General features: G+C 46.8%; 1 protein-coding gene across 2 annotated transcripts in view; it reads left to right on the top strand.

Annotated features, from left to right (window-relative positions):
• TTF1 (transcription termination factor 1) overlaps window positions 1–8753 on the top strand; it is a 34454-nt gene extending 25701 nt beyond the window's left edge. For both annotated transcript variants that reach the window (XR_004054021.1, XM_010372831.2), the window contains exons 10-11: window positions 6450–6535; window positions 8213–8753. Coding sequence is in view for 1 of the 2 variants with exons in the window: in XM_010372831.2 (XP_010371133.2) it covers window positions 6450–6535; window positions 8213–8382 (256 nt within the window). In the remaining variant the exon portion in view is untranslated. The remainder of the gene's footprint in view (window positions 1–6449; window positions 6536–8212) is intronic.
• Window positions 8754–13215: the final 4462 nt, after the last annotated feature.

The raw sequence follows: 13215 nt of genomic DNA on the forward strand, positions 1-13215 counted from the left end.
CACATCCATGAAATGACTTGTATACAAAGTAACTGACTGCAAAATAGGGGACTGGCTATATATATTTTTTACCCATACAGTGAAATTCTTTTTTTTTTTTTTTTTTTTTTGAGACAGAGTCTTGCTCTGTCGCCCAGGCTGGAGTGCAGTGGCACCATCTCTGCTCGCTGCATGCTCTGCCTCCTGGGTTCACGCCATTCTCCTGCCTCAGCCTCCCGAGTAGCTGGGACTACAGGCGCCCACCACCATGCCCGGCTAATTTTTTGTATTTTTAGTAGAGACGGGGTTTCACCGTATTAGCCAAGATGGTCTCGATCTCCTGACCTCGTGATCCACCCGCCTCGGCCTCCCAAAGTGCTGGGATTACAGGCGTGAGCCACCGCGTCTGGCCACAGTGAAATTCTTTATAGCTACCAAAAAGAATGAGAAAGCCCCTCAGTGATGGGGCACAGAGAGCGCCAAGACACAGTCTTGGGTGAGGAAACACCGCGTGGGTCGCAGGGTGGCGTGCCAGCGCCACAGAACAGGAAAGCTGCGATGTGTGTGTTTATTCGAGACTTCCAGTCTCTGTGCTCTGGACCAAATAAATCAGACCAGCCCTCCCTGCAGCCCACCTGCCACCGAAGACACTCAGGAAAGGCAAATGAAATGTGTGCAAAGTCTCTTAAAGGCTTCAAAAAGCTAAACAAGTTGTAAGAATAACAGAAAGAACCCCGCATCCCCTTCACCCAGAGTCGCCTCTTCTGAACATTCTGCTACATTAACTTTATCATCCCTGTCCCCCTCCTCCAAAGGAATACGGTTTTTCCCATAACCATTCAAGAGTTAGTGGCAGATACCACTTCCCAAGCTATGATGTTATTTTACATCACCACAGTACAATTGAGAATCAGGAAGTTTCACAATGATATAGTACCACCCTCTAAAACATAGTCCACATTCAGATTTCACCAGTCCTCCCAGTGATGTCCTTGGTAGCATTTCCCCTCTTTAACTGTACCATTTCCTTAGTGTCCTTTTTTTTGTTTGTTTGTTTTTTTGGAGACAACCGTCTCACTCTGTTGCCCAGGCTGGAGTGCAATGACGTGATCTCGGCTCACTGCACCCTCCGCCTCCTGGGTTCAAGCAATTCTTGTGCCTCAGCCATCTGAATAGCTGGAATTAGAGGCATGCACCACCCTGCCTGGCTAAATTTTTTTTTTTTTTTTTTCAATTAGTTAATTTTCTTTTTTTTTTTTTTTTTTTTTTTTTTGAGACGGAGTCTCGCTCTGTCGCCCGGCCTGGAGTGCAGTGGCCAGATCTCAGCTCACTGCAAGCTCCACCTCCCGGGTTTACGCCATTCTCCTGCCTCAGCCTCCTGAGTAGCTGGGACTACAGGCGCCAGCCACCTCGCCCGGCTAGCTTTTTGTATTTTTTAGTAGAGACGGGGTTTCACCGTGTTAGCCAGGATGGTCTCGAACTCCTGACCTCGTGATTCGCCCGTCTCGGCCTCCCAAAGTGCTGGGATTACAGGCTTGAGCCACCGCGCCCGGCCTTTTTTTTTTTTTTTGAGACAGATTTTCACTCTTGTTGCCCAAGCTGGAGTGCAACAGCATGATCTCAGTTCCCTGCAACCTCCACCTTCTGGGTGCAAGCAGTTCTCCTGTCTCAGCCTCCGAGTAGCTGGGATTACAGGTAACTGCCACCACACCTGGCTAATTTTTGTATTTTTAATAGAGACAAGGTTTCACCATGTTGGCTAGGCTGGTCTCAAACTCCTGATGTCAAGTGATCCACCCACTTCAGCCTCCCAAATTGCTGAGATTACAGGCATGAGCCACCACACCCAACCTTTTGTGTGTGTGTGTGTGTGTGTATTTTTAGTAGAGATGGAGTTTTGCCATGTTGCCCAGGCTAGTCTTGAACTCCTGGCCTTAAGTGAAGAGATGGGGTTTTGCCATGTTGTCCAGGCTAGTCTTGAACTCCTGGCCTTAATCCCTCTCAAAGTGCTGGGATTACAGATGTGAGCCACCATGCGTGGCCTTCCTTACTGTCTTTTAATCTGTGAAGATCGTCCATCTTTGCTGTTGATGGTAGTGAAATATTGGAGGTATACAGGCTAGGTGTTTTGTCGAATGTCCGCAGTTGACACTTGTCTAGTATTTCCTCTTGAGGAGATTCAGGCTGTGTCCTTCTGGCAGGAGGACAGCATATTCCTGATGTTTTCTATCACTGCATTATGTCATGAGGCACATGATTCTCGTTTTGATTATTTGGCTAAGGCAGCATCTGCCTCTTTTCCCCACTGTATAAAAATACTGGTTCTTCCTTTGGTGGCAAGAAATGGCTGTGGGGAGACATTCTGAGACTATATAAAGATCCTGTTTCTCTTTAAGCTTCTGTCAGTTTCCTTGTGGTTTTCATTTGCATTTCTCATCTGTGAAGTGAGATTGAACATGGCTCTTGTGTTTATAAGCTGTCTCTCTTTACCTTCACTGTGAGCCTTCACTGTACATAGCTCTTGCATTTTAATCAGTTCCTGTGATTGGAGAGGCCACCACTCTCGATATCTGAACTTAACTGCTTGCTAAGTAAGGGAGAGCTGGGCTGCAGCGCACAGACCCTCTACGTGTTGTCGAGCATCATGGGGCTCGGGGATCAGTGACTTTCAGATGCAGGGATGTTGAGGGATTGCTTGGCCTTTGGTTTTGGAAGGTAGACAGTAGGGTGAGGCTGCTGCAGCCTGTCTGACTTCCAGAAGTGTGGCTACTGGTGTGAGGTCCCATTGGTCCATTAGGAAAGGTTTTGTTTTGTTTCTAGTCAATATTCTGTGGAACCATTAAGAAGGATTTAAACTCGTGGTTAGTCATTTATGGTTTGGGATTATAACCAAACAAGAAAGGATACTCTGTCTCTTCCTTCTTGAATGTGGAGAATTGGAAACTCTCAGTCCAGGCCCTGCCAGGATTCACAGATACATGCCGTGGTCCCAAAGCCTTTTCTTTTCTAGCTCATCTGAGGGTCAGGGTACCTACTCTTCAGCACCATAGGCCCCAAGCAGGGAGGGTGCCAGGTGCTTTGAAGGAGGTGACGCTGATGTGCACCCCACCAGCTCCCATCTTGAGAACGACTTACATTGACAAAGCCCTTTATAATGTCAAACCACTTTTAAAAAATTCAGCTTTCCGGCTGGGCGCGGTGGCTCACGCCTGTAATCCCAGCACTTTGGGAGGCCAAGGCAGGTGGATTGCTTGAGGTCAGGAGTTTGAGACCAACCTGCCCAACATGGGGAAACCCTATCACCCCATCTTTACTAAAATGCAACAATTAGCTGAGCGTGGTGGCAGGCACCGGTAATCCCAGCTAGTGGGGAGGCTGAGGCAGAATTGCTTGAACCCGGGAGACGGAGGCTGCAGTGAGCCGAGATTGCGTCACTGCACTCCAGCCTGAGCGACAGAGCCAGGCTCCGTCTCAAAAAAAAAAAAACAAAAAAAAACACTTTTCCATTAAATTTGTGTGTACTTTGTGACATTTCTTCAAATCACATCACTTGTAAAATTAAAATGGGTTTTTATGGTTTTAAGTAAAACTACATGTTTAAAAACTGATTATTAAGCTGGGTATGGTGACACATGCCTGTTGTCCCAGCTACTCTGGAGGCTGAGGTGGGAGGATCGCTTGAGCCTGGGAAACAGAAGTTGCAGTGAGCCGAGATCACGCCACTGCACTCCAGTCTGGGTGACAGAGTGAGACCCTGTCTCAAAAAAATAAATAAAAATAAATAAAAGGGCCCCACGAAATCCAGGCCGGGGGTAACTGAGGAACTGATTATCTATTTAAGATTTACAAATCTCAAAACTCTAAGATAGAGACTGTGGCATCTAGTCAAATCCTGTTTGAAACACTATATACTCTCAAAGTTTTAATAACAAAATGGTAAAAATTATATTGAAGGTTCAGTCTCCTGAGATTCTTAAAAACTTCTTTTTTTTTTTTTTTTTTTTGAGACGGAGTCTCGCTCTGTCACCCAGGCTGGAGTGCAGTGGCTGGATCTCAGCTCACTGCAGGCTCCGCCTCCCGGGTTTACGCCATTCTCCTGCCTCAGCCTCCCGAGTAGCTGGGACTACAGGCGCCCGCCACCTCGCCCGGCTAGTTTTTTGTATTTTTAGTAGAGACGGGGTTTCACCGTGTTAGCCAGGATGGTCTCGATCTCCTGACCTTGTGATCCACCTGCCTCAGCCTCCCAAAGTGCTGGGATTACAGACTTGAGCTACTGCGCCCGGGCCAATGAAAGCATTTCTTACCATTTTGGTGTATTTTTTTCTTTTTTCCCCCTTTTTTTTTTTTGAGACGGAGTCTTGCTCTGTCGCCCAGGCTGGAGTGCAGTGGCTGGATCTTGGCTCACTGCAAGCTCTGCCTCCCAGGTTCACGCCATTCTCCTGCCTCAGCCTCCTGAGCAGCTGGGACTACAGGCGCCCGCCACCATGCCCGGCGAAATTTTTTTTTGTATTTTTAGTAGAGACGGGGTTTCACCGTGTTAGCCAGGATGGTCTCGATCTCCTGACCTCATGATCCGCCTGTCTCGGCCTCCCAAAGTGCTGGGATTACAGGCTTGAGCCACCGTGCCCGGCAGATTCTTAAAAACTTCTTTGTGAATGATATAAGCAGGATTTAAGGATAGCATCTCCACCTAATGAGATGTAACACTTGCTTAGTTTTAAAATGTCCAGATCAATGATTGTTATTTCTCGAAGCATGGGCTTGGGTCTGCAGCATGTTGGGCGCACAGCATTATGGGAAGGGGAAAGGCACAGGCTGCCTCAGAGCTGGGGTTTCAGACTTAAAGTGGAGTCCAGGGACTCCACTTTAAGTCTGTGGGCAATTGTTACCTCTTTGTCTGAGCCTTTTGTTTCCTCATCTGCATAATGGCCTAATAGGCCATCAGGAGGGCTAAAGGAGATAATGGGCCAGGTGCAGTGGCTGATGCCTGTAGTCCCAGCACTTGGGAGGCCAAGGCGGGTGGATCACCTGAAGTCAGGAGTTCAAGACCAGTCTGGCCAGCATGGTGAAACCCTGTCTCTACTAAAAATACAAAAGTTTAGCCCGGCGTGGTAGCGGGCACCTGTAATCCCAGCTACCCAGGAGGCTGAGCCAGGAGAACAACTTGAACCCTGGAGGCAGAGGTTGCAGTGAACCAAAAATGTGTCTCTTCACTCCAGCCTGGGTGACAGAGCGAGACTCCATGCCCCCCAAAATAAAGAAGATAATACAAGAAAAAGACATAGTCTGGTACCTGGCACATACGTTCTCAGCTAGTGGTTACTGTAATGAAGAGGTTGGAAGAATCATCACCTTTTACCTCTACATACTTAACAGATCAAATTCTTCATGCTAATTATTTTAACTACTGGATTAGTTGTTTTTTAATGTTCCCCTTTTATTAGGAAAAGGTGCCCAAAAAGTTAAGTTAGTGGTTTTTACTGTAAAAAACAATTAAAGAGCCAGGCACGGTGGCTCAAGCCTGTAATCCCAGCACTTAGGGAGGCTGAGACGGGTGGATCACGAGGTCAGGGGATCAAGACCATCCTGGCTAACACGGTGAAACCCCATCTCTACTAAAAAACACAAAAAACTAGCCAGGCAAGGTGGCGGGCCCCTGTAGTCTAGCTACTCGAGAGGATGAGGCGGGAGAATGGCGTAAACCCGGGAGGCGGAGCTTGCAGTGAGCTGAGATCCGGCCACTGCACTCCAGCCCGGGCGACAGAGCAAGACTCCGTCTCAAAAAAAATAAAAAATAAAAAACAATAATTTCTGACCCACTTACTGTAAATTGAAATGTATTGTAAATTGAAAATGTACCAAAACCTCGTAAGCATCTGCTTTTTTTAGCTTTGTAAAATAAACATCAGGGAACATCTGTCTTTGAATTGTGACCAATACGTATGTGTCCTGAGTGTAATGATTAAGAGGGTAGGATCTGGAATCACACTACCTGCTGAAGTCTCTGCTCTATCCCTGATTAGCCGTGTGAGCTTGGGCAACTTCTCTGTGTCTCAGTTTCCTCATCTCTCCAGCACCAGGGAGAGAGTGGTAACTCCCTCCTTGAGTTGTCGCGAGGATTATTTATTGCTGCAGTTAACGTGCTTAGGCAGGGCTGAGCACCAGGTAAGCATCAGCACATTGGCCAGCATTATACTTTGCCTTCTCGACTAGTGATACAAGTTATTTTAATTTAAACAGAATCCATTCTGTGCTACTGATTCTTTTTCCCCTTGACGTTTTTTAAACCAAATAAACAGTAGCTTTCCATCTTCCACAAAAATTGTGTCATATTTGTATCACACATGTATGGTGATCTTATTTTATGTAAAGCTATAAACCTCACCTGAATAAATGTACTTACTACACTGTATTGAAATCATAGATTTTTAAACTAACTTACTTTTTATCTTTTCTTTCCTTTTCTAAAGTGATGTTCCTCCATCTTATGTTCAAACTAAATTTTCTAGGCTGAAAGCTATCTATGTTCCATTTTGGCAGAAAAAGACTTTTCCAGGTTAGTATTCTTAATATTTATATGGCTAAGAACATGGCGTTTGGTGCCACATGCTGGTAATGAAAGTCACCTAGGCAAGCGACTGGACTTACAGCCTCAGCTTCATCAGCTGCAAAATGGTGGAAACAGGCAGGTGTAATCCCTACATGGCAGGACTTCCCGAAGTCCTAAATGAGGTCATGAACGTGTACGGTGTGGTCATCCCGGTGCTTGACACTTAGTGACCACTCTGTAAATAGCTGAGTCCTGCTGGTGTTGCCATCACACACTCATGTGCACACAGCACATGCACACGACATGCCTGTGCACCACACCACATGCATGCACTCACACACACCACATGCACGTACACACATACACATGCACATACACACGGAAGCATACACACGTTCCGGAAAGAATGAAAGACACCCAGTTCCTTCTTTGTAGCCATTTGTGGATGTTTTCGATTTGTAAGTCCCAAACTCAGATCATCAGAGCCATGTGAGGAACTTGTTAAAAACACAAAATCTGGCCGGGCGCGGTGGCTCAAGCCTGTAATCCCAGCACTTTGGGAGGCTGAGACGGGCGGATCATGAGGTCAGGAGATTGAGACCATCCTGGCTAACACGGTGAAACCTCGTCTCTACTAAAAATAAAAAAACTAGCCGGGCGAGGTGGCGGGCGCCTGTAGTCCCAGCTACTCGGGAGGCTGAGGCAGGAGAATGGCGTAAATCCGGGAGGCGGAGCTTGCAGTGAGCTGAGATCCGGCCACTGCACTCCAGCCCGGGCGACAGAGCGAGACTCCGTCTCAAAAAAAAACAAAACAAAACAAAACAAAAAAACACAAATTCCTGGCCAGATGCAGTGGCTTATGTCTGTAATCCCAACACTTTGAGAGGCCAAGGTGGGAGGATCACCTAAGACACGGAATTCAAGACCATCCTGGGCAACATAGAGAGACCCTCCCCCCCTCCACACACACCCCTATCTCTACAAAAAATACAAAAATTATCCGGGAATGGTGGTGCATGTCTGTGTTCGCAGTTACTTGGGAGGCTGAGGTGGGGGGATTGCTTGAGCCTGGGAGTTCCAGGCTGCAGTGAGTGTGATCACACCACTGCACTCCAGCTGGGGTGACACAGCGAGACCCTATCTCAAAAAAAAAAAAAAAAAATACAGATTTCTGGGCCTCATTTCAGATCTACCAATTCCTAGTCTCTAGACCGAGTCCAGAGCCTGGATTTTCACTAACAAACTTGCAGGCCTGTGCTCTCTCTCAGTATCTGCGCAGCACTGTTGTTTCTCCTGGGCCCACCATTTGGATGATATCGTATCCTGGGCTGTGATGAAATGCGTCTTTGCGTTCAGCAGACATCACTACCCGGGTTTGAATCCTTATGAACTCCATGGCCTTGGGCAAGTCTCTTAATGTTTTTATGCCTTGGTTTCCTCAATTGAAAAACAAGTTAAAAATAGTGCCTAACTCTGTAGCATTTTTGCAAGGATTGAAGAAGTGAATGTGAGTAAACCAATTGGAACCAGAGAAGTGAATGTGAGTAAACCGATTGGAACCAGACCTTACACACAGCAATAACAGGAGCAGTTCATAGTCATTACCAGTCTCCTGTATGCCTCAACTGTGATAAGAGGCCTTGTATAGACAGATAATTGCACAATTAAATTTCTTTTCTGTAGAGATCATCGACTACCTTTATGAGACGACTCTACCTTTGCTTAAAGAAAAGTTAGAAAAGATGTTGGAGAAAAAAGGCACTGAAATCCAGACTCCTGCACCACCCAAGCAAGTTTTCCTGTTTCGAGACATCTTTTATTATGAAGACGATAGTGAAGGAGAGGACATATAAAAAGAAAGTGAAGGTCAGGCGCCGTGGCTCACGCCTGTGATTCCAGCACTTTAGGAGGCTGAGGCTAGTGGGTCATCTGAGATCAGGAGTTCAAGACCAGCCTGATCAACATGGTGAAGACCTGTCACTACTAAAAATGCAAAAATTAGCCGGGTGTGGTGGTACTCACCTGTAATTTCAACTTGGGAGGCTGAGGCAGGAGAATCACTTGAACCCAGGAGGCGGAGGTTGCAGTGAACCAAAGTCGCACCACCGCATGAGAGAGAGATTACTATTTCTTGTCCCTTTTTATCAGTTTGATTATATTTATATATATGTGTTAGTAAATCTGTTTTCAGTATTGATGTTTAATAAAGAATGTACAATGGCCAGAGTTCTACTCTTTCCTCTAGAGCATTAAAATGTATTGTCATTCATATTAAAGTGTATTTGAATGTGAAAAGAAAGAGGAACATATGAATTGATTTAATAAATAATTACAACTAACGGTTTTATTAAAGGACAAAAGTTTCACAAATCCCTCTAATTGTAGCAGAGAATAGGGTCACATTCTATGAACATTTCATTACGTGAGTTCAGCTATATGGGTACTGAATGAAAATGAGAGTTAACAGTTTCAGAAAAGTATGTGCCCTTCCGCTGTGTTTCCAGTTGTTTAGATGTGTGCTCTCCATGTATATATGTATCAGATTCGTGTTAGGTGGAAGTTGTGAATCAAGTTCCCTCAAACTGGTCTCTTTCCCTTGTACCTGTCATAGTGTACATAGCTCATCTTCCTGAGTTTGATTCTAGTGTTCAAAGATAAGTATTTTTCATATAAGATGTCCTGTCAAAGCAAGTCACTGAACTTACCTGGTATTTAACTGAAAACAAACAAAAAACAGCAATCTCTTCCATTGCTTGTAAAAAAAACTGGCTTAGGCCAGGCACAGTGGCTCACGTCTATAATCCCAGCACTTTGGGAGGCCAAGGCAGGAGTATCACTTGAGCCCAGGAGTTCGAGACCAGCCTGGCAACATAGTGAGAACTTGTCTCTATAAAAAGGAAGGAAGGGGCCGGGCGTGGTGGCTCATGCCTGTAATCCCAGCACTTTGGGAGGCCGAGGTGGGCAGATCACAAGATCAGGAGATCGAGACGATCCTGGCTAACACGGTGAAACCCCATCTCTACTAAAAATGCAAAAAAAAAGGAAGGAAGGGAGGAAGGGGTGGGAGGACAGGAGGGGAGGGGACACTGTTATATTTATCGAAAGGTGCTAGCCAGGTGTGGTAGTGCAGCCTATGGTCTTAGCTACTCAGGAGGCTGAGGTGGGAGGATCACTTGAGCTCAGGAGTTTGAGGCTGCAGTGAGCTGTGATGGCACCATGTACTCCAGCCTGGGGGACAGAGACAGACCAGACACTTAAAAGAAAAAAAAATGTGTCAGGCAGTCAGGCACAACTCCTGTAAGATATTCAAAGATCATTTCAATGGTGGACTATTCCATCAATCAGGAAAGCAGAACCACCCTAGATATTTCTTTTCTTTTTTTTTTTTTTTTTTTTTGAGACGGAGTCTCGCTCTGTCACCCAGGCTGGAGTGCAGTGGCCAGATCTCAGCTCACTGCAAGCTCCGCCTCCCGGGTTCACGCCCTTCTCCTGCCTCAGCCTCCTGAGTAGCTGGGACTACAGGCGCCACCACCTCGCCCTGCTAGTTTTTTGTATTTTTAGTAGAGACAGGGTTTCACCGTGTTAGCCAGGATGGTCTCGATCTCCTGACCTCGTGATCCGCCCGTCTCGGCCTCCCAAAGTGCTGGGGATTACAGGCTTGAGCCACCGCGCCCGGCCCACCCTAGATATTTCAAATGGAGAAGAACTTAATATAAATTTTTATGTTCCTTTTGGAGGGCAATTTGGTAAGATACATCAAAGCCTGAAGAGGCCAGGCACAGTGGCTCACACCTGTAATCCTAGCACTTTGCGAGGCCAAGGCGGGCAGATCACCTGAGGTCAGGAGTTAAGAGACCAGCCTGGCCAACATGATAAAACTCCATCTCTACCAAAAAAAAAAAATGAAAATTAGCTGGGCATGGTGGTGTCTGCCTGTAATCCCAGCTACTTGGAGGCTGAAGCAAGAGAATCACTTGGGCCGGGCGCGGTGGCTCAAGCCTGTAATCCCAGCACTTTGGGAGGCCGAGACGGGCAGATCACGAGGTCATGAGATCAAGACCATCCTGGCTAACACGGTGAAACCCCGTCTCTACTAAAAAATACAAAAAAAATACTAGCCAGGCGAGGTGGCGGGTGCCTGTAGTCCCAGCTACTTGGGAGGCTGAGGCAGGAGAATGGCGTAAACCCAGGAGGCAGAGCTTGCAGTGAGCTGAGATCCAGCCACTGCACTCCAGCCCAGGCGACAGAGCGAGACTCTGTCTCAAAAAAAAAAAAGAGAATCACTTGAACCTAGGAGGCGGAGGTTGCAGCGAGCTGAGATCACGCCACTACACTCCAGCCTGGGTGACAGAGTAAGACCCAGTCTTAAAAAAAAAAATAATAATAATAATAGAGGCTGGGCATGGTGGCTCATGCCTGTAATCCCAGCACTTTGGGAGCCCGAGGCAGGAGGATCAGGAGGTCAGGAGTTTGAGACCAGCCAGACCAACACGGTGAAACCCCATCTCTACTAAAAATATAAAAATTAGCTGGGTGTGCGCGCCTGTAATCCCAGCTACTCAGGAGGCTGAGGCAGGAGAATCACTTGAACCCGGGAGGCGGAGGTTGCAGTGAGCCAAGATCCCGCCACTACACTCCAGCCTGGGCGGCAGAGACTCTATCTCAAAAAAAAATAAGCATTGACAGTGCAGCCTTGGGGCCTGCTTTCTTGGAGGCTACACAGTCAAGCACTTCCGGAACACCATTTCCTGTTTATTTCCTGAAATACATGCGCAGGCATTCTTCAGCCTCCCTAAGTGCCATCAGCTCACTCCCAGCTTACCCAGGCTGTCACATGGTCCATTGCACAATCACTGCTTCCTGAACACCCTCCATCCCGGCATTCTGTCCCCCTGTGCCACTTCCCTGTTTAAGGCACCAGACCTGGGTGAACCCTTCCCTTTGCCTGTTACCTGCACCTGAAGAGCTGAATATTCCCAGAAGAAAATTACAGCTGAGCTGTGCAGATTTCACTGTAATGATGATAAAGCTCAAACGGACACAATGTTACCAAAGGATCCTACTTTGAATCTCTAGTTGGCTTGCTTTGCTTTTCCCCACATCAGATCATGTCCACAGTCAGCCCTCTCACACTCCCTTTCTGCCTCATGTATATAATCCACTTAGGAAAGTGAAGCCGTAAGACATAAGCTCCCTCCTCCCTCCACCAAGCAGACAAACCTACCTCCAGCCACACTTAAGCCAATGCCTACACCTAAGCCCCTGCAGCCCATCCCCTTGCCTTTTTTTTTTTTTTTTTTAAGAGACAGGGTCTCACTGTGTTGTCCAGGCTGGAGTTCACGATCACAACTCATTTCAACTTTGACCTCCCAGCCTCAAGCAATCCTCCCACCTCAGCCTCCCATGTAGCTGGGACCACAGCAGCCATGTGCTACCACACCAGCTAATTTTTATTTTTTATTTTTGTGTAGAAACACAGTCTCCGTATGTTGCCTAGGCTGGTCTTGAACTCCTGGGCTCAAGTGATCCTCCCACCTGTGCCTCCCAAAGTGTTGAGATTACAGGGTGTGAGCGCCTGGCTACCCCAGCATTTTCTGAGATGTTGATGTTTTCTTGATCCTTCTGAATTGTCAGCCTTCTGTTCTGGACCATTAACACCATACAAACAGGCTCTAGTATAACTCATCTTAATTTAACGTGTGTGTGTGTGTGTATATTTATATATGGACTCAATTAGTTTCTGCTACACTCCTCCCCCTGCACTCAACATTGAAAAGTTAGTGTTCCTCAGAGCTCAATTTTGGGCTTCTTCACCTTCTCTCCACGCCTTGAAATAACGTGTATATGCTAATCCCTCCTCCCGAGTGTGTAGTTACAGGTCAGATTCTCCCTGAACACAAGGATAAAAAAAATTCATCTGCCTACTCACTGTCTCCATGCAGGGATCTTACACCTGAAATCTATTATCATATTACAAATAACATTCTTTCTTTTTTTTTGAGACAGAGTTTTGCTCTTGTTGCCCAGGCTGGAGTGTAATGACGCGATCTTGGCTCACCGCAACTCCCGCCTCCCAGGTTCAAGCGATTCTCCTGCCTCAGCCTCCCGAGTAGCTGGGATTACAGGCATGTGCCACCATGCCTGGCTAATTTTGTATTTTTAGTAGAGATGGGGTTTCTTCATGTTTGGTCAGGCTGGTCTCAAACTCCCGACCTCAGGTGATCCACCCACCTCGGCCTCCCAAAGTGCTGGGATTACAAGTGTGAGCCACCTCGCCCAGCACAAACAACTTTCTAATTGCTGACACCCATCTCAAAATGTGTCACTTGTCCCCCAGGCTTCCTCGTCTCTGCCAATGGTATTGTTACTGGGCATCCTGTGTTGGAATGGATTCTGTCATGCGCGTCCGTGTGAAGAGACCACCAAACAGGCTTTGTGTGAGCAACGTGGCTGTTTATTTCACCTGGGTGCAGGCGGGCTGAGTCCGAAAAGAGAGTCAGCGAAGGGAGATAAGGGTGGGGCCGTTTTATAGGATTTGGGTAGGTAAAGGAAAATTACAGTCAAAGGGGGTTTGCTCTCTGAGGCAGGCAGGAGTGGGGGTCACAAGGTGCTCAGTGGGAGAGCTTTTTGAGCCAGGATGAGCCAGGAAAAGGAATTTTACAAGATAATATCATCGCTTAAGGCAA

Source organism: Rhinopithecus roxellana, chromosome 16 (genome assembly GCF_007565055.1).
Source record: "Rhinopithecus roxellana isolate Shanxi Qingling chromosome 16, ASM756505v1, whole genome shotgun sequence".
NCBI lineage: Eukaryota > Metazoa > Chordata > Mammalia > Primates > Cercopithecidae > Rhinopithecus > Rhinopithecus roxellana.